The 27,432-nt window shown below is 43.3% G+C and overlaps 1 protein-coding gene across 1 annotated transcript in view; it reads left to right on the top strand.

Moving 5' to 3' along the window:
• Window positions 1-27,432, top strand: part of ABCA1 (ATP binding cassette subfamily A member 1) — a 112,343-nt gene that overhangs the window by 32,591 nt on the left and 52,320 nt on the right. Inside the window, exons 6-8 of the mRNA XM_066614926.1 lie at window positions 19,808-19,929; window positions 20,992-21,183; window positions 26,304-26,390. Of these exons, the coding sequence (XP_066471023.1) occupies window positions 19,808-19,929; window positions 20,992-21,183; window positions 26,304-26,390 (401 nt within the window). The remainder of the gene's footprint in view (window positions 1-19,807; window positions 19,930-20,991; window positions 21,184-26,303; window positions 26,391-27,432) is intronic.

Consider the following 27,432-nt stretch of genomic DNA (forward strand, 5'->3'; position numbering starts at 1 on the left):
TACTCCTCTGACTTTATTCAAGGCGGTTTACAAAGGCAGGCGCTTCTAAATCCCTCAAGGGGATTTTTACAATCATATAGGTTCTCTCTTTCAAGAACCAACAACATTTCAGAATGGATCTTCCTGGTTTGGTCTCACTTCTGGCCTCCAGTTCTCCCACCCAGGCTGACAAGCAGCTCCGTCTCTCACATGGAGGGCACCCAAGACGCTTCTTGCTCACACCAAGAGCAGGTGGAATCACTCAGTTCAGCTTGTCAGCTGCTTCAAGGTCTCGCCATTCTCAGCCGTTCAGGGAGCTGCTGGTGTCCTCAAACTGGCGCCCTTCTGATGTTCTCTTCTGGCTAATGGAGGCTCTACCCTCTACTATAGAGTCTAACTTCTTAGCTTTAATTCAGAATTTCTTTCAACTGTGATGTCTTTATAATGCAAAACCACAGTCCTCATAGAGCAGAAAGGAAATTCATTTGAGAGGCTGCGGGTCTGTAGTGTTGATGCATTTTTGAAATATTTTACTTCTGGGTTTTATAAGGACAATGGTGGAGAAAAACACATCTGTACAGTGTATTTATTTGTGACCAAGGCCAGTTATTAATATCTTTTAGAATATTTACAATTGTCGTAGAGAAACGAATGTGGTTTCAAACTGAGGTCCAGAACAAGTAGGCTTTCAGAAAAAAATAGTATTTTTGTCAGTGTACAACAAAACTCAGATAAAAGAAAAAATAGAGGTGAACACAGGCTTCAGCATTTGAAACTGCCATGATTTTTTAATGTAAAACTTGTTGGGTTAAATATATTAAATGGGCCCTCCCTAGACTGCTATGTTCTTTCAAAACACAGTACTTATAAATTTCCTGACTTCTCAAACTTTTTTTTAAAGCCTACAATCGGCATACTAGGGATAGAAGGGGCTATGTGCTATTGGTGAGATTTTTCTGCCAGTAAAATGTGTGTGAGTGTCCAAGAACGGGAGATTATGTGAGTGAGCAAAGGAGGAATAGACACTCACTTGTGCAAACTGATGTGGGTGTTCTCTAATAGAATTAAACGTTCATAAACATTTTGCACAGATGAGCAACATTGGGACAGTTGTGCAAATTGGAAAATAGATATTTGGCAATTACAGTACACATTTTCTCAGTGATCTGCAACAGCCCTGTACAGCAGGCCAGTGTTATCTCTGTATTGCCAATGGGATGGTGGCCTGAGGTTAAGAGAAAAGTGGCTTGTTGAAGACCAAGTAGTGAATTTTGGGAAGGGGGTAACTCTGGATGGCAAATTGTGAGTTTACATACAGTCTTAGCCACTACTACTCTGCTGCCTCAGGAAAGAATAACAACAGTGTCTCTCATAGCCTATGAGTCATAAGGAGACCACAGTGAATTTTCTGGTGTTAATGTTATAAAATGAATGCTGGTAAATTGATTAGAAAAACTTAGCCTGTGGCAAACTGCATTTTTCGTAAGTCATCTTATTAGAGAAACTTGGAACTAATGCATGCACATTAAAGAGAGAACAGTGTGCATTGTAATTCAAAATGTCTGTGCATCACAGACTCATACTGTTGGTGTGGGCTGTGGTAAACAAAAGCCCATTTGTTTGTTATGTTGTCTATCTCACACAGTCTCCAGGAAAATTGATCAGAAGTTGTTGTAGCAATGGCCTATAACTTTAGAGCTCTTTCTCTGGCAAATTAAGAGGCAAAACCCACATGCAAACAATAATGAAAAGCGCAATTCAACATTACATGACCATTACTAAGTGGTGAAGAGGTGACCTTAGAGGCTTGCACAATGTGCTGCATTTCCCACTTCCCTGAATGGTGGGAAGTTTCCATGCAGATTTTTGTTGGATGACTTTGTCATGCGCAACTCCTACAGCCCAATCCTATCTGCCCCCTCTCTGCTGATGCCCTGATCCCACAATGGCTACCACTGCATCCTGCAGGGGTGGCAATTGCAGAGGTCTCTGGAGAGGGTAAGCTGCCATACTGTAGACAGGTCTACTCAGATTTCAGACTGAAATCACGAGCAGGTCCACAGGGACTCATGTTGCAGGATTGGATCCTGGAAGGATTGGGTTTGGATTTGGCACCCACTGCTGTTGCCAAACCTGCCCCCTTCCAATCCGCCCTCCCACCCCATTGCTGCTGTTCCACCCTCCTCCCAGCCCTGTTCTGCCATTTGTTCTGCCCTCTCCTCACCCTGTCCTGCCTTCCCTGCCATCCTACTTGTGTCAGCAGGTCTCCACAGGAGAAGACTTTAGCTAGAGTGGTGTGTGCAACTGCCATAAGACAATCTGTGCTGGTGGAATGCTCATTTCTCCAGTATCCATTGATGAGCTTAGCCCAGCATGCAGGGTGGGGCAGAGAGGCAGGCCTCCAGATAGGCAGAACTAACTTTGTATCAGTGTTGGTCTCCCAAAACAAACAGCACCCCATGCAGCTCCCCGTGGCTATTGCTGTAAGCCAACTGCCACCAAAATCGAGCATCTTTCTCTGGTTGAAACTAAACTGCAGCACTGGGCCTACCTGGGTAGATGGACTTTGATTCATGTTCCACTGACTCACAGTCATCATCAACCATCAAATGTTGTGTGCAAGTCTATATACTGTATAAGACTTTTTGTCAGAATAGCGTATCCTATAGGAATAGTAAAATACGTATTTTGTTTCAAAAATGCACTGTATGCTATTTAAGCTGTAATGATTTTCTTCAGCCAACCTAGGTCGCCACCAAAATGTTGAAATCTGTTAGGGGGCATGATTTTGGAGGGGAGAATTCATAGGAGAGGATCCTTTTCCCTTTTCCTAACCTTGTATCAGTGTTGGTCTCCCAAAATGAACAGCACCCCATGCAGCTCCCTGTGGTTGTTGCTGTAAACCAGCTGCCACCAAAATCGAGCATCATTTGCCCCCCCCACTGCCCCCCTCAAAATGAAGCCCTCCCCTACCATTTTTCAGCTGTTTACCAGGAGCCTGGATTCCAGAAACTAATTCTGTCACCAGTCTGGCCCTTCGGCTCTGTGGAATCAGATTACCATTTTTTGCCGTTTCTGAGGCAATTACAAGATAAAATTTCCAGGATGAGGCATTCCAACAGCCATGTCACAGCTTGTTGGCCCTGCGGTTGCACATACCCCCTGAAAAGCATTTATAGTCTTATCCAAACTATTCTTTGCTTGAATTTTTCTTCAAAATTTCCTGCCTCAAACCAAAAACCACCATGTTTTACTTGGATTTTTACCTCAGTGTGACATCCTCAGTGATAACTGAGAGTTGTTCTCCCTCCCCTCCCATCAGCAGATTCCTAACTTTTTGAATCTGTTTTCAAATCTCTCAAAATTCCTACAGCATTTAGCCTAAGCTCAAATTTTCACATTGGCTGAACTCTGTGGCGGTTTGATTATGTAGCACTCTGTTAATAGTGGCATTGCAAATGGTCATGACTAGAAATCATGACGGCACATGTCCAGGGCTTGGGGCATTTGTGTGCTTTACTGATCTTTTTCTGTTTTTAACTTAAAGAAGTTGAAAGACCTTTGCTTCTTGCGTTTAAGAATGAGGAAGTTGACAGCAGATGCAGCGTTGTTCTACAAATATACTTGGGCAGCAGTCTTCACACATCTATGTGTGCTTGAGTCAGTGGAACTTAAATGTGGATATCTGGCAGGATGGCATCCTGGGAGAGTAAAGTGTTGGGGGGGATGGCAAAGAGCTTTCTGATTTGAAAGACCAAGTAGGTAAAAGCAAATCTTTTGGAAGTTATTACAGGCAAAAAACTAGATTATTTCCTGTCATTGTAGTGGAATAAACATTAATAGGTAAATATTTGTGAAAGCCATAGATAATATGCATCAGAAGGAGGTTCAAATGAGATGTTCAGCGCAATCCTATGTTGTGCTGGAACAGCCAGGGCAGGAGGCCTGCGCTGTATCCAGAGCAATATTGGGGCCAGAAGTGGCTCAGCGGAAACAACAGGAAACTCTTCTCCTTACCCCGGGGTAAGCCACCACAGTCGCTATGCTCCCAATCTCAGGAGGTGGCACAAGTCCGAGGAGCGGATTGGAGCCACTCTGCACTGCTCGGGAATGGGTTTGGGATCTGGCATAACAGCTGGGTCCCAACCAGCTGCGGACCTTGGCAGCCCCACGCCCGGGGCAAAGCTCTGAGATGGCGCCTCCCACGAGTTATAGACGCCCCCCACGCAGGTATCCACCCTGTACTCATCAGAGGCTCATGGAGCCTTGCGCAACTGCGGCCCACGCCGGGGAAACCTTTGTGAGGTTCCCTGGCGCTATAAACTCTGCTTCCAGCAAACCGGAAGCACAGTTTGCACTCTCATCGGGAGCCTCAGAGAGGTTTCCGTGGGGTCCTAGCGGCCAGTGCCTGGGGCTTTTACCCCATCTCACCCTATGGTAGGCACGCAACTGGTCCCAACCCCACCTCCCGCTCCTCGCTCGCCTACCCCCTGGAACGCCCTCTGCCCACTCCACACCACCTCCCTTCCGCCTCCTCCCAGCCCTTCCCAGACTCCTACATCAGCCGATCTCGGCCAACGCAACTTACTTGGTGCAAGCCACCATGGAGGCTGGATGCAGCCTCCGTGCTCCAGTACACCTCTGTGCACTGGCTTGGCTTGCTCCCAAGGAGGCCCAAATGTAGACTTGTGCTAGCCTAACCCAAGGTTAGGATTGCACCCTTAATGATTTATTTCAGGGTACTGAGTTTTGGGTGCCTTTGGTTATAATCCTAAACACACTTACTAGGGAATAATCCTCATGGAACACAGTGGGACTTACTTCTGAGTGGATATCCATAGGATTGTGCTGTAAATTGCCTGAAGAGGTCAGGAAGGAACTACCATCCTAAACAGTGTTCTGATTACTCCCTTAAAATGTCAACCATGATGGCCCATTGCATACGATGCTCTGCTGTTAAAAGCAGTATAATTTTGCTTCTGGCCAATTATTTTTGTCATACTTGTGTTTTCCATTGTCATTCCTTTTAATGTGTTAGGGAGGGATGTTGCACAAGAATCTGTAGATAGTCGTTTTGGAGGGGTACCTGTGTGGCTTCTTTGTTTGGGTGAACTGATGTTATATCACAGTACTTCCCAGACTTACTGCTGTCACAGTGCCCTGTCTCAGCAGCAGCACTGCCCAGCTCTCCTGAGCACCATCATCTTGAATCATGTGAGAACTTGCATGATTCAAGATGGTGGTACCTGGGAGAACTAGTAAGAAAAGGCCACTGGGGACATCCTACAGCATGCCTGTGAGTTTGCTGTGTCACGCTTGGGTCTGTAATTTGACTTGCTGAGGGTGATGAGAAAAGTACTGGAACATCTAAATGGATGGAAGCTAGGCCACTGAGGAAAGGGATAGGGATGGAATTGTGTGTCTTTAATTTAGCGGTTCTTGGGTACTCTTTCAGGAGAAAAGCAGGACACAATTCACAATAAATGCACAAATCAAATAAATACAGCAGTGGTATTTTCAGGATGGGGTAGGCTTTGAATATGACAGCATCTAATATAGAGGCTCTTATGATGTATAAAATGGTGACTTGGAAGTGTGGGGCTCATTGTGTGGTACATACATACTGGTGTCTGCACATTTTTGTATATAAACTACTTTACAGGTATTCTTTAAAAAAATTGACAGGGAATAGACTCTCAAATATGTTAAGATCATGTCTACTGTTGTGCATGCATTGAACATATGCGGCTAATTATACTTGTACACATGATTGTTGACCTGCACATATTGCACACATGTTGACTGAAATGTATGAGTAGGGCCAGTTTATTGGAAGGAAGTATGAAATTTGTGCCTATTGGATTTCAAGTATAAATTACTCTTCCTCAGGAGAAAGTGGTCCCATATTGCTCTAAGTAGTTTTTTTACTCCATTTCGGTTCTGTGCATAAAAAGCTTAGCTGGGAAACAGGCAGTACTTTTTCAGAGAATTATGATAGGTATCACTTCCCAGTAGTTAACAGAATTTGCAGGCTTTGGAAATGATAACAGTAAGAGGTAGAAGCGGGATGAATCGTACACATCAGGAGCAGAAATCCTTCTTTCAATCTTCCCTCAACTGTCTCTAGACTGGAACTCTCCCAGCCAATAGACCTAAGTTGCATCTGACCTATATAACATCATAGATCCTTTCAGTCAGTAAGTTTGCAGACAGGAACAAAAATGCTGGGAGGAAGTACTGAGAAATGTATTTCTCACCACTGATGCACCTTTATCTGCAGTTGCCAAAGCTTATCATCCTGAACACACATGTTGTTAGGCACATGAGTTAGGGGACTCTGTGCCTAATAGTTAAGCTTCTAAGAACTCAAAGTGGAAAAAAACACACACAACAACAACCTTGAAAAAGGGACTACTCAGTTTTCATGCTGGGCAATGTTTTGTATGTATCATACCTTGCTGCTGGCTCTACATGAGTTTTACCTGCTGCACCTAGGGAGATAGTGAGTTAAGGACTGAACAGGCTGATTGTGTTTCTAGTATACTTTTACACACTAAAGAATGACTATCTTAAGATTTTTTTTATTTCCAGACATTCTGTGTGTGTGCATTGAATGCATAGGGGCAAGGGAAGACCAGGGTCACTGCAGAAGGCTATGCCTCCAAACTAAGCACATTTATTTTAAAGTTTAACAAGATCCTTCTTTACAAAGCTCAAACTCTGGCCACTCCACCACACAGGCACCCCCAAACCACAACCACAGGTTAGGAGGTGGCTGGAGGTCTCCTTAGGGCAAGGCATATTTTTCCTTTTATCCCAAGTAATGCCCTAGCCTGCCCAATGAAACTCCTACTATTTTTTACGAGCCCCTGCACCACTTGGCAGCATTTGTACCTCTGTCAATGGTACATATTTCAAAGGCCTCTGGATACAGCCCATCCTGGCTGCAGGATACAGTGGGGTGGCACAGACCTCCCTGCCAGTGCTACCTACTCATGCAGTGTAGTGAACATGCTTATGGCACGTTTACAACACCTTTGACTGCACAAGGACTGCTGGACCAGCAGAGGTTCACCTTAGGATTGTGCTGTGAATCTCTATTGTCATCTGTGAAATGTAGCAGAGTGTGTAGTTGCCTCCCTTAGATTGAACCCTGTATATTAGTAAAAATGGTGGCGTAGAAGAAGTTGACTGGCCCAGAGAAGCAATGGTGGCCAGCAAATAGTAAAGCAGCTTTCAACTGCCTGGGGGAATAAAATGCAGAGATCAAATGCCTAACCAAGATAAACAGTGTAATTACAAAGCTTAATGAAGTATGGGGTTTTTTGACTACTAAAGCACTACCACTTTATTGTGGTATTGATTGTTGAACAAGTGATGCTGGTGAGTAATGCAGCTATCGCATGAACCATCTTATCAAGGATAATCAATGCTACACCCTCAGAAGAAAAGGAACTCTGCCTTAGGAATTTGTTCAGATGTAGTGTTTATGCAATACTGCCTTGGCTAAAGGAACCAAGTTGGAGTGGAGAAAGACAGCTGGGATTTGTCAGTGGGGGGAGGGGGATATGATGACCATCATTATCACTATTCTCATAGTGCATTGAAGCATGCTGTGGATTAGAATGGATGTTGGCACTTACTGAATTTAGCCCCCCCCATCATGAAAGAGGAGGGGGACTTCCCGCGACCACCTGTTAATCCAGGGCAATCATGCCGAGTGCCAAGCACTCACTCCCTTGCCATCCCCCACTCTTCCAATCAGTTTAATGTTTGGCTTGGTGGGACCAGACCTGCTAGATCCAGTCTGCTGCTACCAGCCCAAGAGATGTGGTTCCCAGAGGGGTTCCTTGGGCAAAACCCCTCCCCAAGAATGCTATGCAGGGTTGTTAAATGGTCTCTGCCAGTAATACCTGCAGAGTGGGCAGTTTGACAAATCCGCCGATCCCAGAACTGGCAGAGGTTTTAAGCAAGAAGTTTTTATTAATAGGTGAGGAAAAAGAAAACAATGTAAACAGGCTTGGTTTCTTACAAATAAATGTCCCCTCAATGGAGCTGGCCTTGCAGGGAAATCTCCATGCAGGCTGAGGCTAGGCTGAGTCTGGATCCCAACTTGGCTAGCATAAGCTGAGGCTACTAAGACCTCCCAACATCAGGATGGGAAGGACAAACAAAACCTAATACGCCTAGCTTATTTTTTGTCCCTTCTCTCTTTCCCTGGGGCTCCCCCCAACAGCTTTCACTCTGCTTACCAGATAGACTCTCCCTGTCTTGCCCAGCCTGAAGCATGCAGAAGAGAGAGAGAGAGAGAGTCTCCCACAGGCTTGGAGACCTTCTTCTGGTGCTTGCTCCCCTTTGAGCCTGAAGCACCTCAGACACTGGAGGGAAAATCCTCCTCAGAAACCACAACTGTTAACGATCTCATCACATACACCCTCATTGAATTTCTGAAAATCCTTATCCAAGGAGCTTCATAGTTGCTAGACTCCAAGACTTTGGAAATATTGGCTCAGCTGCCTGGGGGTTTTAGCCAAAAAGCTGAGCCAGTCACTTTTTAACTAAATGGGAAAGGTGAATTGTTCCTTCTCTTATCATTTACCAAGGCCAGGCTATCTGTCTCAAATTCTCTTCCCGACAATGATTAAAGCTCCAGAGTTAATCCAGCAAGAGTGTGGAAGGAGCCCCCTCCACCCTATCTGATTTTTGGCAGCCTCTTTCAGAGGTGCAGATGTGAGCCCTGCCCTGCATCACGCTGGAGAGCTGGATACCTGTGTGGCATGATGCTGTGCACCAGGACACACTGCACCCCCATTTTGCTGCTTTTAATTGAGGGTGTGGCAGGCAGTGATGGCTCAGGGCACCTCATTTGCTTTTGCTGTGTGAAGAATGGCTGCACGCTGTGTGCGCACAACTGTTCTTACTAAACATGACGGCTTTATTCCTAGAGGAAGAAACAGCACTGTTTCAAGGACACCGTTGTCTTCTCCTTGCTACTGCTGACAAGATAGGAGTGTAACAACAGGGAAGTTGAACATTTCTGAGGTCTGCTATCAAAATTCACTTAGGGGAAATAATATATTGTGGAGTCTGTCTTTGCTTTAGTCATTTCAAGATTTATCTCTTTGAGCAGAGTCTGTCCAGGGCAGACAGAGACAAAAAAAAATTTATCACAACTGTGAACTGTGATACATTAGTACATCCCTTCCTTCACCTGTGAAACTTCACTGGCCTAGATTATTATGCTCCATAGTAAGTTTTGCACATATTCACTGTGCCTCAGAGGACCTTGGGATCAGCCTGTGAATCCACTACATGGCCAGAGACAAACCACTGTCCTTCATTCTTGGCAATTTTCTTGCCAGACTATGATAAGGGCATAATACTGCCCTCTTACTTTGCAGACTATAAAGCTTGCTGATTATTTATTTGCCTCACTTTACCTTTCCTACTATTTATTATTATTACTGTGTTTCAGGCAAACACCTGACCAGCAGTATTACCTCTCCCTCTTCCTGTGCAGCTTTTTCCTTTTCTCACATTAGGCTGGCAGAAAATTAATGACAGTGATGCGATCTTTGAGAATTATGCATTGATTAGCTCAATAATGGAGGGGCTCAAAAGGACCTACAGAGAGAAGTTTTGTTTATTTCTTGGGTTGCTAGAAATAATTTAAAACCAAGGACAAACCTGATCAGTAAGCATGGTCTCTAATGATCAGGAGAGGAAAAAGGAAATAACACTCTATCTGCTTCAGTATGGTATGCAATTGCAAAAAGAGACTCTCTCCAATTTGGTGTGCCACCACCAAGAAAAGCATAATAGAAGCATAAAGCGTGGAAGTTATTGGGATTTGCTTTGTTCCAAGATGTTTCGAGCCTATTGGCTGCAATAATGGATCTCTCACTTAATGAGCATGTCTGGCAGTGGACTTACCAGGACTGGGGGGGGGGACGGTTGCTGGAAGAACTCACAGTAAGGCTAGCAGCTGGAAAGCTCACAAGCCTGAAGACAAGCTGAGCAGGCACTTGTCTGGGCTTGCCTCAGCCAGCACAAACAAGCACTGGGGGGAACACCTGGGAGACAACAGGAAGGGGAGGAGGAAGGCCAGCTGGCAGGGAAGCTACAAAAGAGCCTGCCTGCCTGCCTGCCCCAAGGAAGGGCCTTGGGGGAAGAAGCTGGCCTAGCTTGCTGGGCTGCAGCCACAACCTCCCTGGGAGGCCTCTTGAGTCCCCCAAGGTGGAGAAGGAGACAGGGTGCCTCAACCCCCTTCCAGCCCCAGCTCTGAGACAGCAGTAAAGGTTCTGTCTGCCCCACAGTGATTTACCACTCCCACAATTGCACAGTCCTGAAGGGGGTGCACTCTCTCAGTGGTGTGGGCCTCACATTGTGGCACCTTGGGCTGCGATACTCCCTGCAAGAGGCGGGGAAGCAGCAATGCACCCCCTACAAAGCAATTTGTCTTTTCACTATATAGCTTTTGATTAGGATCCAGAAAATGTTGTGTTTAGACAATAGACTCAGAGTAAAGACATGGCAAAAGTGCAGAGATTTATGGCAAAAGAAACCCACAATGTGTTTGTTTCTCTGCATGTTGGCCTCTTGCTGTCCTGCTTCCTTTGTAGGTGAGGGATTACTTTGTTTGAAAAAGTAAATACTGCCTGTGATAGCCATCTCAAATATATCATAGGCAATGCTGCCAATTTTTTTGGTTAACTTTTATACAAAGATAAACATTGTTAGTAAGATGTAGCTGTACTCAATGCTTCTATTTTATTGTCATGTAGATTGTATGTCATTGTGTCCAAACCCATTTTGGACATGCTCCAGTTTGTGTTGAACCTTGCCAGTTTACGTGTTCATATTGAGCCTTATCATTAGGATGAGGCTGAGGGATTTGCTATCTCTGGGATTACTTTATCTTTAAAAGCTTTTAAAGTTGATTACCAATCTGCCTTTAAACAATGGGGATTGACATGTCCAGATCCAAGCTGTGCATTTTTCAATGCAATCTGGGGTGCCTTGCAATGATTATGGCTTTCCATTTCAAACCTCCTGAGCCTGCATGATGAGTTTTTGAGTACAACTGCTTCATTGAAATTTGGTGTATCAGGTTTACACTCTGAAGAGCATATTGAATGCCTTTCTTTTATAAACCTTTATCCGTACTCTCAGTTTCCCCCAAATATGAGATGGCCAACCTTAGTCCAAATTTGTTATTAGGAAATACAGTGAGAGCACTTTGTTGTATAAATAAGGACAACAGCGATCACTTTCCCAAGTTCTTCTAGGCAGTCAGAATGAGGCTACAGCTACAAATATCTTTGACTCACAATAATTTTAGCACATTGTATTATAGTTGTGTAAGATGATTCCATTACAGGTCCAACCTTGACTCAACACGAATGGCCACTACAAGTGAGAAGGAATGTGCTGATTCCTGGAGATGGGGAAAAATGCATCCCTTTAAAATCACAGTTTAAAAAACTTTTTCTCACTGTTGTAGAGAGACAGTCATGCAAGCGATTACAGGTATAACCTAATTATCCACAGATTTTTCTATCTCAGCGTGATGAGAAGGGCCCTTTAAATTAAAGGAAAAAAGTTGTTTAACAATCGCCTGGTTAATGTGAGAGAGGGCAGCCAGCTAATCCATTCTGTCTCTAGGCAGTTTCAGCTTCACTCCAAGGCAGTGACCCCTCCTTTCTCCTGAGCACATGAAAGAAAGATGATCACTTTGCATTTTATTTAAACAGGTATTTATATACCACCTTTCTTTGGTTGTCAGATTTCTCCTCAGACTTTAATCCAAGGTGGTTTACATAGGCAGGCTTTTCTAAACCCCCATAGGGATTTTTACAATTGAATAGTTCTAGTCTTTCATAGAACTCCTCGTTCCAGTTGGATTCCTTGTCAGTCTGGCCTCTTTCTGACCCTTTGCCTCCCACGCTCCACTTGATGGCAACTCCTCTCTGCCACCTAGGGTCAGCTCATCAGTATATCAGTGTGTCGTCAGTTCTGTGGTACTTCTGGTTGTTTCAAACTGGCAGCCTCAGATCTTCAGGCATATAAGACGGCAGCTCTACCAACTGAGCCAGACCTTCTGCCCCCTGGATGTCCTCTGGACATCCTGCATTGATGAAGAGAGGGATCGATGGCTCAGAGTGAAGCCTTTCTAAGCGCCTGGAGAGAGACTGACTGATGGATTGTCTGCCTAATGACTGTTTTACACCACAAAGGTCAGAAAGTCTATTTTTAAATCACCTAGCAAAAGGGTCATTGTTTTTTAAATGGATTTTCTTTAATGCGATTTTTGCCATCCACTGAGTTCTGGGAACTGAACCCTCCTGAATAATGAAACTCATCCTGTACTTAGATGGGAAGGTAAGGTTGAGATATGAGCTTGGCTTGAACCAGGTCAAGTGTGTCTGACCTAGAATTTGAATGTCCCTTTCCAAAAGGTATGGTTTCTATCAGTAAGCCCAAGTAAATTAGCTATAAATTGACATACTCATCATTGTTTGTTTCACATTGTTTATTTCTTTGAGTAGTCATTGGGGTGATTTAACCTTTAAACTTTAAAGAACGAACCAGTTATCTAGGTCAAATAACACTTGCTGTGTTAAGCACAAACAGAACTTGCTCTTGGCTTTCCTACATACTTGTGGGGCATTTTGGACAATAACATAGCGTGTTTTTTGTTTTTCCCATCCAGAAGTTTTTGCAACCAATTCGCAGAAAGAATAAGCATATTTTGTAAGAACTAAGGATCATGTCTGTAAGGACATTATTCTCTAATCCACTATTTTATGCAAGTCATGTTAGAACAAAAAAAATCAACTCAGTAAATGTTGTCATTCATATTACTTTTCTTGATTGCTTTGCATTATTATTGCTTTTACTAATTGCTAAAGGTACATGGACACATTAGGCTTTTCTATACCAGAAATCTACTTTCCCCGTTTTCTGCATCGGCATGTTGCAGCCTGGGCTAGATTAGTGCATGAGGGCACCCTTAGTCAGAGAGGTTGGTTATGTGTCTCACTTGGTGTGTCTTACCTGCCCCTTTCACCTTCCCCTCTTCTCTACAGTTGCCTGTCACAGTCTGTTTCATCACTGATCTCATTGGCTGCTATCCTCTTCAGACCCAAGACCTTTAACTCCATCTTGCAATATAGGAGCCACTTCAGATTTTTGTCTTCTGCATTTTTATCTTTCTCAATTTTTTCCCTTCCTTCTCTCATTTTCCTACCCCCTCCAAAAGATGGTAATAGTGCCACTGATGCAACTCACCTTAAATAGGTTCCAACTTACCAGCTGAAGCCCACGGTTCTACTCCGTTTTTCCTTGCTAATCTGCCTCATATCCAAGATGCATGCTGTCAGCGCTGCCTCCGCCACCTCTTCCTAGAAGAAGCTGCATGGCTTCTGCATGACTGTTTGCAGAGCCTTCCTCACCAGTGCCTCCCCCTGCAACTCAGCATCTAATGAGACAAGCTGCTAGTTAACACTGATTTAGTGTGAACATTGTGCTGACATCCAGGACAAATCCCCCATTTGTTCAGTGGGTGGATTAATGTTTAATAATCAAAAAACTACCAATAAAGCAATGTTTATTGGTAGTTTTGGTAGCTTACTAGGATTAAAGAAAGCCAAAACCTTCCCCAAATAATCACAGCAAGTATTCTTAAGTACATTGCGTTGTGCACATTAATTAATCCGGAAAATAATGTAAGCCTTGCTTCAGATCTCATCCTCCAGTCATTAACATATCTTGACCTCTTCCCTGCTACTGAAATCTGCAATAATGTCCCTGTGTCTTTGCATCAGAGATGTGCAGTGTGGGAGCAGCAGGTGAGGCAGAACCACCGCCATGCGGTTTATTTGAAAGCCTTGTAAGGAGAGCTTTCTCAGGTATAAGCGGGCAGGGTGGCTCAGCACTTTTCCATGGACAACAAGGGGGCAGTTATATCTCACCTGCTGCTCCTGCACTGAACATCCCTGTTTTGCATACAGTTTGTGAAGATTTGGATCTTAGCCAGGACTCCAAATCTCAGCACTCCCAAGACTATGGATTTAACTTTAAAATCAGTCATTGAAGCAACCCTCTTTAATGCTGTATCAATACCTTGTTCTGTAAATGCCTTTTCTTTATGAGGGCTGTGAACGGTTTGAGAGAATTTCTGGTTCTGAGACAGGACTGAAGTGTCTAGCTTCAGTTTGCCCTTCTAGTGTCTTGTGTTTCACAACTCACTAGAAGGGCCAACTAAAGCTAGGCACTTCCTCTAAGATCAGAAAGAAATCCCATCACAGAACCAAAAGTTCTATCAAGTCGTTTTGTATCTTTCTCTTCCTCCTCAGACTGTCAGCCCTCTGATTTTGTAATACCATTATGCATTTGTACATTGTTGCAGGTTCTGATGTTAAAGATTAGAGCATTCACCTCCTTCTGTTGATGTCACCATAGTTTATTCATGGCCTTTTTTTTATTGAAGGGCACACAAAGTAGCATTTACCATTTACTGTTTTAATAATTGTAAAAGGATTGAGGCTGTGTGATATTTTGAAATCCTCTCTTGAAATCTTGGTGTCTGATCAAAAGTGGGCGTGGAAGTAGGAGATCTCAAGGCCATGTGGTTGTTGGGATGAGCTTGCCTTCCTTTCCCGGCTGAAACAATAGAGGAATTTCCCTTCTTTCTCCAATAATTTTGCAATCACTTGTCAGACGGGCAAGAATCCTTATATATGCTTGAAAATTAAGGGCTCCTAATGAAATAATGTACTTTTTGCATTATTGTACCCAAATAGCTGAGAATTCAGGCTTCCCTAGTGCAGCCTTATTTTTAATGGTTTTGGGGAATGTACTGTAGTGTGGTTCCTAGTCTGGCCAGCAAGTCTCATGGTCAATCTGTTTGATATTGTGTGTGTGTGCGCGCGCGCACTCTCATTTAAATTGCAGTCATGGAACTGAGGCATGGGGGCCTTTACCCTGTTGCTGCAGTTGCATTTGCTGTGTTGGTTATTTAGTGCCAGTAGAAGCTTCCCTCTTGGGGCACACAGCAGCCATGGGGTGGGGGTGGGCAGTAAAGCTGCTCTGCATCAGCACTTCAGCAGAAGCAAAAGGGTAAACCTCAGTTCCCCCTTGCCTTCATGGTCCCAGTCCTGATTGCCCTCTTTCAGCAGCTGGTATTTAAGACAAAAAAAAAAACTTAACAAATGATGAATTGAGCATAATATGGTGTTTAGCCCTCAGGCAAGAGTGTGTGTGTGTGGGGGGGGGAGGTTTTTCTTTGCTCTGCTGCTGTTGTCCCAAGCAGGGTGGATTGATGTGCAAAGGAGAGTTCTGGTCACATGTTAGCAACATCAAATACAGAAATGGGAGACAGGGCAAAGTGCACAGACAGACAGGGGCATAAAAAACAGGAGGGCACAGATGGTCGGAGGACCCAGACAGGCACAAGAGACAGGGATGCAGACAGAACAAGCAGGGACTTGAGAGGGCAGAAGGCCAGCATGCACAGACGGAGAACAAAACACACATTTCACTTTCTGTGAGGTTCAGGGAAGGAACTGATTTTTGCTGGTTGGGGCTGAATTGGAAAAAGCCAAACTCAATTGGAGCAAGTCCCAAACCAGCTACACTACCCAAAACCCAGGCAGCAGGCAACCTTACTCGGCCTTTTCCCCCTTGTACTACAGTTTAAATTATGACATGTGAAAATATTATGCTGGCCTCAACATCCCTTTGACTTAAGTCTCCTTTTATAAGGAATCTATTTTATACCCATGCTGCTAATTTCAGAAATAAGAAATAGTAGCCGTTTTGCCCTCCTATGGTCCTTTGAAGACAGGTCGGTCGGTCTTCTCTCTCTCTCTCTCTCTCTCTCTCTCTCTCACACACACACACACACACACACACACACACACACACACAAAACTGGGAAGGCTAAAGGGCCTGAAAAAGCATCCAGGCCTTCTGCTTGACAGCCTTGCTCTAATCGCTGCACAGCACTGCTCCTTCATTTCTTTATTTTTATAGTTTGTGCTTTTTGGTGACTGAAGCTCTCCCAATTTTTGGTGGAGCAGGGAATCGAATCTTGTCTGAAGAACTTTCAAATCTTTGTACAGTATTCCCCCTTCTACCACCTGTGAAGTAATAGCCGTCATTGCTTTTCTGATATGGAGAACAGGGCTGAGAGCTAGGTCCTTTTGCAAGAGACTCAGATGAGTTGATGGAAATACAAAAAAACTCTTCCGCCTCCAAAATTCTGCCTTAAGAGCCCTTTCTTACCTCATGTCGGTGGTAAACGGCTTCTTTAATGCTACTTTTTCCCATGTCACCAGAGTAAACTGAGAAGCTTTTGTCCATGTGGTAGAGAGCCTGGGCGAGGGATCCTGCTTCAGCACCATTTCCCAGTTTGAGGAGTGGATGATGCTGGGATGGGGAAGAACCACTGGGTGGGCTTTTTCCACATAGATAGCAGCTCTCTAGCCAGCAGGGTAAAGGCCTAGATTTGAAGCCTTGGAGCAATACTTCTAGTAATGACTATGGATCAGGCTTCATTTTTTTTTTCCCTTCAAGTTCCAGGACTTGCCTTCAAAGATCAACTTGCTCTACTTGGGCTTCCAAGTATGTATTCTTTTTTCCGAGTGTACTGTGAAAACAGTCCTGGAAAGATTTCATCCTCTAGTAACCTCCTGCTGGTTCTATCCCAGCTTTTGCCTTGGAGCTTTCTGGTGACAATTTATGTTGCTTGTTGAACAAAAAAACCACAGGGAAGAGATAATGTAACCAGAGAACTCGGCTAGAGAGCATTGACCGACAGTAACCCTAGTGTGTTCCTGTTAGGGAGGAGTATGAAAGTGTTTCTTTTTTCCTCTCCCTTCCAAAGTCTTAAGCAAGAGTCCCATTCTGCCAAGTCAGGTCTGAATAACACAATGGTAATGCTGAGAGGTATGAAGTGGGGGGAGAGAGAGAGAGACTGTTCTCCACAGCTGGCAGCATCTCTGCTTTTCCTCTCCCCTCCCCCTCCCCAATCCAGCTCTGTGCAGATTTGCAGAGTTCTCTTTCCAGACCTCCTGGCATGCAGAGTGTTCTTGTAAGCAGTAGAGCTGATTAACATTTTAAAGATAACAGACAGGCTTGTGGACCAGCAGCTGCTGCCCTCTTGGGATCTGGCACAGTACAAGCTCCTAAGGCCGCCTTGTGTTCAGAAGTTGCTTTGTTGCTTTCTGTCGGCAACTAGCACACACAGTTTTAGTAGCTGCGTCCATTCTGCAGATCAGGAAATCAGACAATGGACGCTTTAACTGATGCATTTTTAAAGTATGGAATGAAAACTTTGGGTAACAGATTTCTTTACAGGGAAATGAGGTATGGGGACTTGTTCCCATCTCTTGTTCAGGGACATGAATGTCAGTAGTGGTGTGATTACCCCCTCCCCCCAGAATTCTTTTTTTTTCTTCACAAAAATGAGAAGTGCAGAAAGCAGTGTTGTGTTTTTATTCCATGGGTGCCTTTTTGTAAATTATAATTATGAATTACAATTCCTTTAAAAGTATACTAGTTGGGTGGTATAGTGTCAGCAGATGCAGCCGCAGGCTTTATCTATGCTCACACATTCTGTCTAGCCGAGCCAACCTACAGTGATCAATAAGTAGGGGTGTTAGACAACGGTTTTATTTGGTCACAGATGTTTTTGTTTTGTTTTTACAAAAATGAGAAGTGTAGGAAACGGTGTTAAGTGTTTTTATTTCATTATCATTGAAAAATCACTGAAAAAATCATTGAAAAATGGGACTTCTAGCAGTCAGGGGAGGTAGAACCATACACCAGCCTTGCCTCCCCTGTCATTGAATCCACTTTCTGAGGGGTTGTAGCAGCTCACCTCCACTGTGATTGCACTAGATTAGAGCTGCAGCATTAAGAGTTCAACCGACCCTGAGATTGCACAACCACTCAGCACTGGATAGAGCACATGTGCAATATGATTTCCTATGGTTGTACAGGCACTCAACTCAGGATCTGAGTGGTTGCACCATCCCAGGGAGGCTGAGCTCAGCCTGTCCTGTGACTTTTTTAATGCAGCACTTGTGCACTGTGGAAAGTCAGTGACCCAGAAGTTTGGAGGTGATGTGTTGATGTCATTGTGTTGCCACTATACTTCCAGGTCCCCGAGTTCCGCGTGCAGTGCTGCCCCATCCTTGGACCTCACCGCACATCACTGCTCTTGTTGCGTGCAGAGTGTGTAGTTTTTAGAACAATGGCTCGCCCAGTGCGTTTCAGGGAACTGTTGAGTTTGTCAGAACTCCTTAAGGTTTCCTCAGTATGAAAGCTGGTAGAGGTGGATAAGTGTCTCTGAAAGACAGCTTGTCCAGTGCTATTGAACTCTGATATCTGCATGTCTGATAACTCTGCTGTGAAGTTTGGAGTTTGTTGTAGGGGTTTATTCTCAGTTTATGCAGGATGTCAACAAGGGCATGGACACACTTCAGGTGAGCTGGCTGACCCATGTGGGAAGCCAATTATAAGACGCTAATGACTGAAACATGGATCCCCTTTTTCCCATCCCATGAAAAAACTGTTTTCCAGCCAATCTATGCAGGATATAGATGCCAAGAGTCAGTTTCACTGTTTTGAACACTGATGTTTTTCTAAGCTCTTAAAAATATGACTGGGATCATTTTCACTGGTGTGCAGCTTTTATAGGGAGAATCTGTCAGTGGAGGATGTTTTGGGCCTGGAGGCTGTGCTGTCACATGACCACCTCTCCACTAATTTTCAAGGCAGTGGAAATGTTTGTGGTTGTGGCCTCTTAAATTATTGGTAGTCCCCCCCCCCCAAATCAAAGGTACAAATGGTCCTGCTTAACTGAAAGATGTGAGGAATTTCAAGGGAAGCAAAAGAATTCAAGCTTGATAAGAATCATGACATTTCTTGGGAAGTGGGGGGATGCCAGTAAATTGACACCAAGTCACTGCATGCCAGTAAATTGACACCAAGTCATACCTAAAATAAAGCTTCAAGGTGACTAGAGATCCTGCTCAGGTAAACATCCAGGGTGGCTTCAGTAAAGATGGAAATAATAATTTTATTCTGAGAAGTATGTGTGTGGGGGGGTACCACTACACTATTCTCCTTGTTTAGAATCTTCTCTGTAATTTTTAGCTTTTAACATGTTTAACAACATGGATTTTACACAACCACGGTCTTTTCACCTGCATATGTTAAATTGTTGGAATCTCTGTAATTCATCTTTCCTGCTATTTTAGTCAGTGTAGATCTCACACTATGGCTGCAATCCCAAGAACTGGTATTTTCTTGGCATTTGGGGGAGGGGGCTTTTCAGTTCCTTCTTCCACTGGCAGCTTCATTTACCTCCTGGAAATGCCTGCCTTCCAGTGTCAGGAAGATCTCCAGTATGGTACTCCATGAGGTGTAAAGAGCCGCAGGTGGTAGGCTATATGGAATCTCCCTTTTCTCATGGATGCACAGAAGCATTTTCTGCTTATGTATGGTCAATGGGGGAGTGTATCCTAGTGAATGGGTACACCTCCACCTTTTGCATCACTTCTATTCCAGTTTAATTGTCATGGCTTCACCTAAACAACCTTGATAGTAGTAGTTGGGTAAGGGTGTTGCTGAATAATTTTCTGTTGGAAAATTCTTAGTCTGTTTCAATCCCATAGCAAAAGAAAACTATAATTACTGAGTCCTCTTGAAAAAGAGTGTGATGATCAAACCAGTTTAAGTCTGTAATGTAGACATGGCCTCTGACTTATAATTTGTTTTGAGGATAAAAAAACATCTGGTTTTTCTTATCTCATGACAGGTATGAAACTCCGAGATTTCTTGATTATCAATGAGACATTCTCTGACTTCCTCCTGCACAATCTTACCCTACCTCAGTTTGCTGTGAACGAAATACTGAATGCTGAAGTCAACCTCCAACGGGTATGTAACCTTCCTGTGTGTAACAGTGTAGGATGCTTGGGGGAAATGCTAGGGTCTTACTTTTTAATACAATAGCATCTTTCACTTTTGTCTGTTTACGGACCAGAGCATGGATGAATGAATGTCAAAGCAAAGCCCTTTTTTAACTTGCAAATTTATTTTGGCCAGCAAAAAATGTAAATAATTAACTATTATAACACATGTGAATGCATGTGAAACCAAATTAAAAAAAGAAAAAACATAAGAGTGTCAAGAAGCATTGTGGAAGGTTGAATGAAATTGGACAAAACAGGAAAGCACATGGATGAAACTTGAAATGTAATTGAAAATGGCTGAAAGAGCAAAGTGATGAGAGTCAAGGTATTGCTGTACTATGAATTGTGAGTGCCGAGCAGGAAAAAGGGCTTTAGTCCCAGACAGTGCCAACCAAACCACGAGATATTCTGATGTGGTTTCTGTAAGCAATGGGTGGGGGGGGGCAGATTTCAGGTCCCCTTCACCCCAAGTCTGTTTAGAAGTAAGTCTCATTGAATTCAGTGAGATTTACTCCCAGGTAAGAGTGTATCGGATTGCAGCCTGATTTAAGTTGCAGTGTTATGTTTCCAGAATAGGTAGATTTCTGGTTTCCTTCCTTTGCTTAAGCGGTCCTATGTGTATATTAAAGCTAACTTAAACCTTTCAGGGCTGATTAAGTCTGCAAGTAAAGTACTACTTTACACTTTACAGCTTGTGGACTGCTGGAACCCCTGCAACGTGAGCTTCCCCTTGTCCTTTTGCTAACCATCTGCTTGATGGTTGGGTTGAGTTCTTGCAGAAATTGGAGTTCTGTAGAACTCAAAAACTTGCTGTTCAATACTTAATTAGAATAAACTCAAAATATAATCCTCCTTTGAATTGTGGCGATTTCTTTTGGTGGACCAAAACAGTTATGTATGATTTTATGTTGCTCTTGGGGGCTTAGCATCACTTTCTTCAATTCAGGCAGCATGATGTCTTTGGATGGCCCTGGTCTCCGGAGAGATTTATGGATGGTGTCTTCTAACCTCTGGTAATTGTTTCTAGGCCCTCACATCTGGCTACTGGATGAGGCTGAAAGACCTTTGCAATTCAACCAATCTGTCAGAGTTTGTCACCATCCAAAATCCGGTGGTAAACATGATCACCAATGCCTTGGTTTGCGCCATGCCAAAAGAAAAACTTGCTTCTGCAGAAGAAGAGTTTCAGGCCAATATAGACATCATCAGGCCAATTATGGTGAGTGCGGCAGTTCTAGCATTTTATTTGTTTTCCCAAGGTACAGTTTTAGTCCTGAGAGTGAAGAATGCTGTAGTGTGAATACAGGTTGGACCTTGGTATCCACAGGGGCCCATTCCCGGACCCCCTGTGGATACTGAAACCTGTGGATAATTAAATCAGTGGGTTGCAGTCTCATAGGACCTCTGAATGTGGCCAAACTGGTTTTTTCTGGAGCTGTTCTGAGGCCTGTAGAGGTCGTGTATGGCCTCTACGGACTTTAGAACAGCTCCAGAGGCAATTGAAAAGAGGTTCCAGATGCACCCAGGAGGGCCTCAGTGGGTTCAGAACAGCAAATAAAGAGGGCCCACTGTAACAGAGCACAGTAGTATGAAAAAGTCCACATTCCTTGATTTACTTGGCATGAATTGCTAGAGGTTTGCAACTTTTCGCTGGTTATTTTTGAATTTAATGCAGTTTCTGACCTCTGCAGCTCTTCCTAGCCAAGTTGCTAATCTTTTCTCTGCCTATTTCCTCCTGCAGTTGTCCTTTTTCTCTCATCTGCTTTCCCTGTGATTCCTCTGGGCTATTCCTTCTAAGGCCCAACCCTAATTTGCTGCTGTTCAGCATGCTATCTTCTCAGGTCTCTAGCTCCTGGTTTTTTAGGCATGTGCTTTTTCTCTCTTCCCTAGAGCCCTCTGCCTGTCCTTGCCTCTCTTCAAGATCAGTTAGCCGGCTGCATCTAGCAATCCTTTTTTCTTCAACTCATTTCTGATGTGATTAAGCTAGGTCAGCCAATTGCTGCCAAAGCCTGCTTCATTGCCTCTACAAGTCCCCTCCCCCATCACAGTAAAGATTTGAGGTTTAAAAAGGAACATGCTTGGCTCTGGATTGGTCAAAACTGACAGCTACAACTTCAATATTTTATGGCTTAGTATTGAGAGAGATCTCTGTCTGAAACAGTCATCTTAGTCCAGACTGCTATTCAGCTAGTATTTGATCCAACCACTGGAGAAATCAGAAAAGACTGAATTTGCCACTAATTAGGAGTGTCAAACATTGTGAGCCAAAGTCATCAGTCTAATTCACAGATTTGTGTTCGGTTACCTGTAACATTGCCTTTGTGTCTAGTCTGTTTTCTGATTTGAGAGAATGGCATTCATGTTATATGGTAGCCAGTGTGGCAGTGTAGTAGCTAGTGTGGTGTGTCACCTGCAACACATGTCATATGTGATCTCTTAGCCAGAATTGAGTTCTCAGAATATCTGACAAACATGTTTGGCAATGAATTTAGATTTTCATTTGACTGCTCTCTGTTGCTTGAAACCTTATCACCAAAAGGTAGATTTTGTAGTCTTCATTCTTTCACTCACATGCCCTTCTCACTTGTCAACCATTAAGTAAAATATTAACAAGTTTATGGTAGTATTTTTTACAACCTGCATTCCTAGCTGTGATCTGATGTGGTCATAATGCTGGTTCCCTACAAACAGGGATTTATAAATGAGAGCAAGTCTTGGACATGTGGTGGTCTCCCCCCCCCCACCTCTTTTCTGGTGCAAATTTGTTCCTTTCTTTTGTCAGTATTAATCATGATTTTGAATGAACATGAGTGCTGATGTTAAGTGTGGTTGTGTGTTCATTCTTAACTTGAGTTAAATTAAATTGAGTTAACTATGATTTGCAGTGGGGTAGGAGGAAGCACAGTTAGCCTCTGTGTAGTGTTGAGGTGTAGACCATGGTTAATGGGGTTAATGATTTGCAGTGGGGTAGGAGGAAGCACAGTTAGCCTCTGTGTAGTGCTGAGGTAGACCATGGTTAAAGCTGACAAAGGAAAAGAGAAGGAATTGCTTCAGAAAAGGAAGGGAGGAAGGAAAATTATGGTATGTACATCTCTGAGGTTGACTTCTGATGGTACAAATCGTAGTTTTGCAGAGTCAGGATTAAATCTGTGTCAGTTCCCAGTTTAGCATAGACAAGAATGTGTCATTATTTATGATTCATACAATGTCATCAGTGTGCATGACACTGGGTAGAATATAAGAAAAAAAGGAAACCCCTGTCATTTTAGAGCTTATGACCAACATTTGTTTGCCACAGCCCACAAAATGACCATGCTCCCCAAAGACACCCACCTGCCCACAAGGCCCTGTGTGTCAAAGGGAAGCTCAAGTAACTTGCCTGGAAAGATCTGATCCTCATCCCAGAGAACTATGTCAATAATCTGAAGAAGAAGAGAGCCCAGTGGTTCAGAAACCAAGGTGGCAACAGGGACCCTCTTATAAACCAGCATATATGTGCTGCTAAGCTAATTGCAGATCAAACACTTAGTTTTTACACCTTTCACAGTACACAAAATTGAGCTTCAGTTGCCTGTCTCTTCTGCTGGTCAGAAGCATAAGATACTGATATATTGCTGTTTCATGTGGAAAATAAAGATTAGTTATTTCTTAACCATGGTTTTTCTGCTTGGCCTCATGTACTTGGCTTTGTTATATATTCTCATTGCACCAGATGCATTAATGGGCCGGAACTTTGGGGCTTGTCTGCATGGACATTTTAAAGTTCTAATCTAGTTTTTTCCAAACTACTATAGGGTGGGGTGTTCTTTTTTAGTGAAGAATGTGCATTCATATGTATAGCTTACCTAAGGGTTTTATTTGCTTCCTCATGTTTGGGGAGAAAGGCCAAACACTTGATATTATTGGACTTAATGACTATTAATAGTATAATTAGCAGAGCATGTTGTGTACTGCTAGGAGTGGCAGCAGATCGGGCAGGACCCCCAACTTTGAGGGCCCAGCTGGCCCGGCAAATCCCTAAGCCTTCTGTACCAGTGGCAGTGGTAACACTCAGTTGTTTAGTTGGGGAGGCACAAAGGTAGTATGGGGGCTTCATCCATGGCTTTGCAATCTAACTGGCATTAGCATTGTAGACCGCATATGTAGGGGAAGAGTGCCACCTAACCCTAATGTGTGTGTGAATGGGCATTCACATGTACAATATCTTGTCAGTTCCTAAATCAAATGAGACTTCACGATCCCTTGGGGTTTCAGCCCAAAGATTGAAGTACACTATTCTATGGTAACACCCATTCACAAGTATGTACATGCCTGCTTAGTGAATTTTGTTTACTGTTAGCAGTTTTGTTGGAGGGCCACTTTGAAAAGGAGCTGTAAGTTAGAATCAGGAAGGGGGCAGACCAGGATGCAACTGCCACCAGTCTGAGGATCTTCTGGTAATTCCTACTGCCACTACACCCTCCATACTCCTGTTTTGCCTTTGTATGGGTCACTTGCAGGGTAGGTGCAGGACTGGTGCCAGGCTATTTTGTGACTTAGACAAAAAACAGAAAATAGAAGACTTATAATTAATTATATTCCATTTCACTTTTGTGGTATTTATTTCTGGTACATCATGGTGAATAATTCTGATCCAGTGCCTTCTCCTGTGGTGCGTGGGTGTAAATGGCAGTGATGGTTGTGATTCATGCTTCACACAAAGGCCCCAAAGGAACTTGATTGAACAGCTTAGAGAGCACTCTTAACGATTTAGATGACATTTTATTGTTGCTGTAGCATGAACAAAACACCAAATATTAGTGGCCAGAATGTGTGTTGATTGCAGCAAGTATGTGATGTGAACAGGAGTTTCTCTTAAATGTTAATTCAAATAGCATCATATCTTATAGTCCATTGTCTCTTTTCTGTTGTTCCTGGAAACCAAGCTATGTGGTTACCTCCCTTCATTCTCCTTTCCTTTCTCATAAGAGGCTGATTCAGAAAAGACTGAAGAGTAGGAACTAATGGTACAAGATTCCAAATGTATAGCTGCTGTTTGTCACAAAGGACCAATCTGAATGAATGAACTTGCCACAAAGTGTAGGGGAGAGGGATTGCTCTGGCATACCCACCCCCATGACAGTACTGTCTCCTGCCCACCAGCCCTTTCACAGATGTTGTATTAGTATATTTCAGCATAAAATCCAGTGCACATGACCACAGACTATATGGGTAACCTACATTAAATCTAGAAACAATCACAGTATTTGGCTCTGTGCACATTGGATTTTTTGTTTATGGGTACACTGAGATGTGATAGCCAAATGTGAATGGTTGGTGGGCCTGTTGCTGGGCATTCCATCCCCCCATGATTTCATCCCCACACTGTGTATAGCCTGTACATTGGCTTACATCAACTCATAGGCTTCAGTCCAGAGATTGGAATGGGGAGATCTCTTTTAAGTCTCCATAAAAACTATATTTTGCAGATCCATGTTATAGGCACAGCCACTTGGACAAATTTCAGTACTTTTTCTTGAAGTCATGTCTTTAGTGTGCATTACAAGTATATAGGCCCATACCATTTATTGCTTGTTGTTCAGTGTATAGTGGCCAGTGAAGTGGCCAGAATTATAAGTGCACCATAATTGCATGTCATCTGAAACACATGGAGAAAAGGGAGACAACTGTACTGGCATGTCTGACAAGTGGGTAGTGGCTTCAGTTTTTTTATCTGATCCCACCCCCCACCCCCCCGGCCAAGAAACACTGCTTCATATACAATAATTCTTTTTCCCCCCTCTTTCTCTGTACACCCTGAATGCAAACATATTTATTTATTAAAAAGGTGTTTTTAACACTGCTTTTCCAGATCTCAAAGTGACGTGACATTATAAAACATAATTTAGAATATAGTACCAAAAACCATTATATAAAATATAATTCACAAACAATAATAGCAACCAGTGCTTTAAAACCTAGACAACAGTACTGGACCATACAAAGTTCATGTGGCTGTCCATTTCTTTCATCTTGTAATTTATCACAATTGCAAATTAGAATTCTATAATTACATGAATAATGCTTGGCATTTGTATAGCACTTTTGAGTGTGGAAAGCACTTTAAATGTATTACTTTGGTATAGTGCTTTTTACAATCTGTAAGGTAAGCATTATTATTCCTGTACTGCAGCTGGGGAAGCTGAGGCAGAGAGGGAGTGGTTTGTCTAAGGCCATCGGATGAGTTCATGACAGAGACAGAAGTGGGGTTTGATCTTGGCAAGTCCTGATTCACACCTGACTTTTAGCCATGACAATATACCAGTTCATAATTTAATCTCCATTTTTTTTTAATTCTAGAAAACTGCTGCCTCCAACTCTACTGTGCAGGATCTTAAAGGCGCTGTGGAAACTCTCATGGAGAGCATTAGGAAGGTTCTGGGAGAGGTAGAGTATGTCTTCTGTCTCTTTGCCTAGGGTCACTGAGAGCCCAATACCATGCATGTCTACTCGGAAGTAAGTCCCATTGTAGTCAGTGGGGCTTACTCCCAGGAAAGTATGGATAGGATTGGGCTGTGATTCAACCATCATTTTGAGGTAACCAAACTAACATAATCTTGCATTATTTGGTGAAGTCAGTGACTGCAATGCTTTTGTCTGAGCCAAGTTCAGATGTAACAAGAACCCATGGTTTCCTGCTAACGTGACTGGCTTCTAACACTTCCAAGCTTTCTCCTCCTCAGCTTGTGCTCAACAGTCGCAGCTTGCTTTCAACAGTCCTGGTTGACACCATGGGTCTGCAATTCGTGCAAAGCTGGGCAGTGCAGTTTCTCACCTCCAAACCAGGATGTGAGACCAGATGTTGAAGTTGATTTTACATCTTGGTTTGGAAGCCAGAGTTAACCCACTGTTCCCAGCTATAAGTGAGTCATGGAACCATTCCTAGAGTAAACCAGGAATGGCTTCACAACTGAGTCAGGATGGTAAGGAGAAGAGAAAGTATGTGGGCTCAGGAAAGGTAAAAACAGCTTGAAGAGAAAAATATTGATGTGCAGGACTAACTTTTGAGCTCTGTGAGTAAATGAGGTTATGCTGTTCACATTTTCTAAGCAAATGTGTTCCCTCTGTGCTGACCTTTCACATAAAGTACTTCCACTGAGAAAGCTTTCTTGAAAATGTTTTCTCCTTTTGAAAGTTGCGGTTCTTAAGCAAATTATGAGGAAAAAAAATCAAACAGTCTTATTGTTTGGGTTTTTTTTTCTTTTTGCTGCCTCCAAGTGAAGGAGCTTTTAGACCGTGAACTATCATGACCTGAGGCAGCTCAACTGAGGGTTACCTGAGGTTGTTGAGAGTTTCACTTCTGTATTGGAAGGGGAGGCATACATTCGCCCTGCCCCTCTTCCCTGTGGAAGATCCAGGCACTTCATTTCCAAGGAAAAGGCTGCTTCCTCTTGACTTCTGGACCCCACAGCTTTCTTTGGCTGGTGCA

The sequence above is a fragment of the Tiliqua scincoides genome, chromosome 2 (genome assembly GCF_035046505.1).
Source record: "Tiliqua scincoides isolate rTilSci1 chromosome 2, rTilSci1.hap2, whole genome shotgun sequence".
NCBI classification, from domain to species: Eukaryota; Metazoa; Chordata; class Lepidosauria; order Squamata; family Scincidae; genus Tiliqua; species Tiliqua scincoides.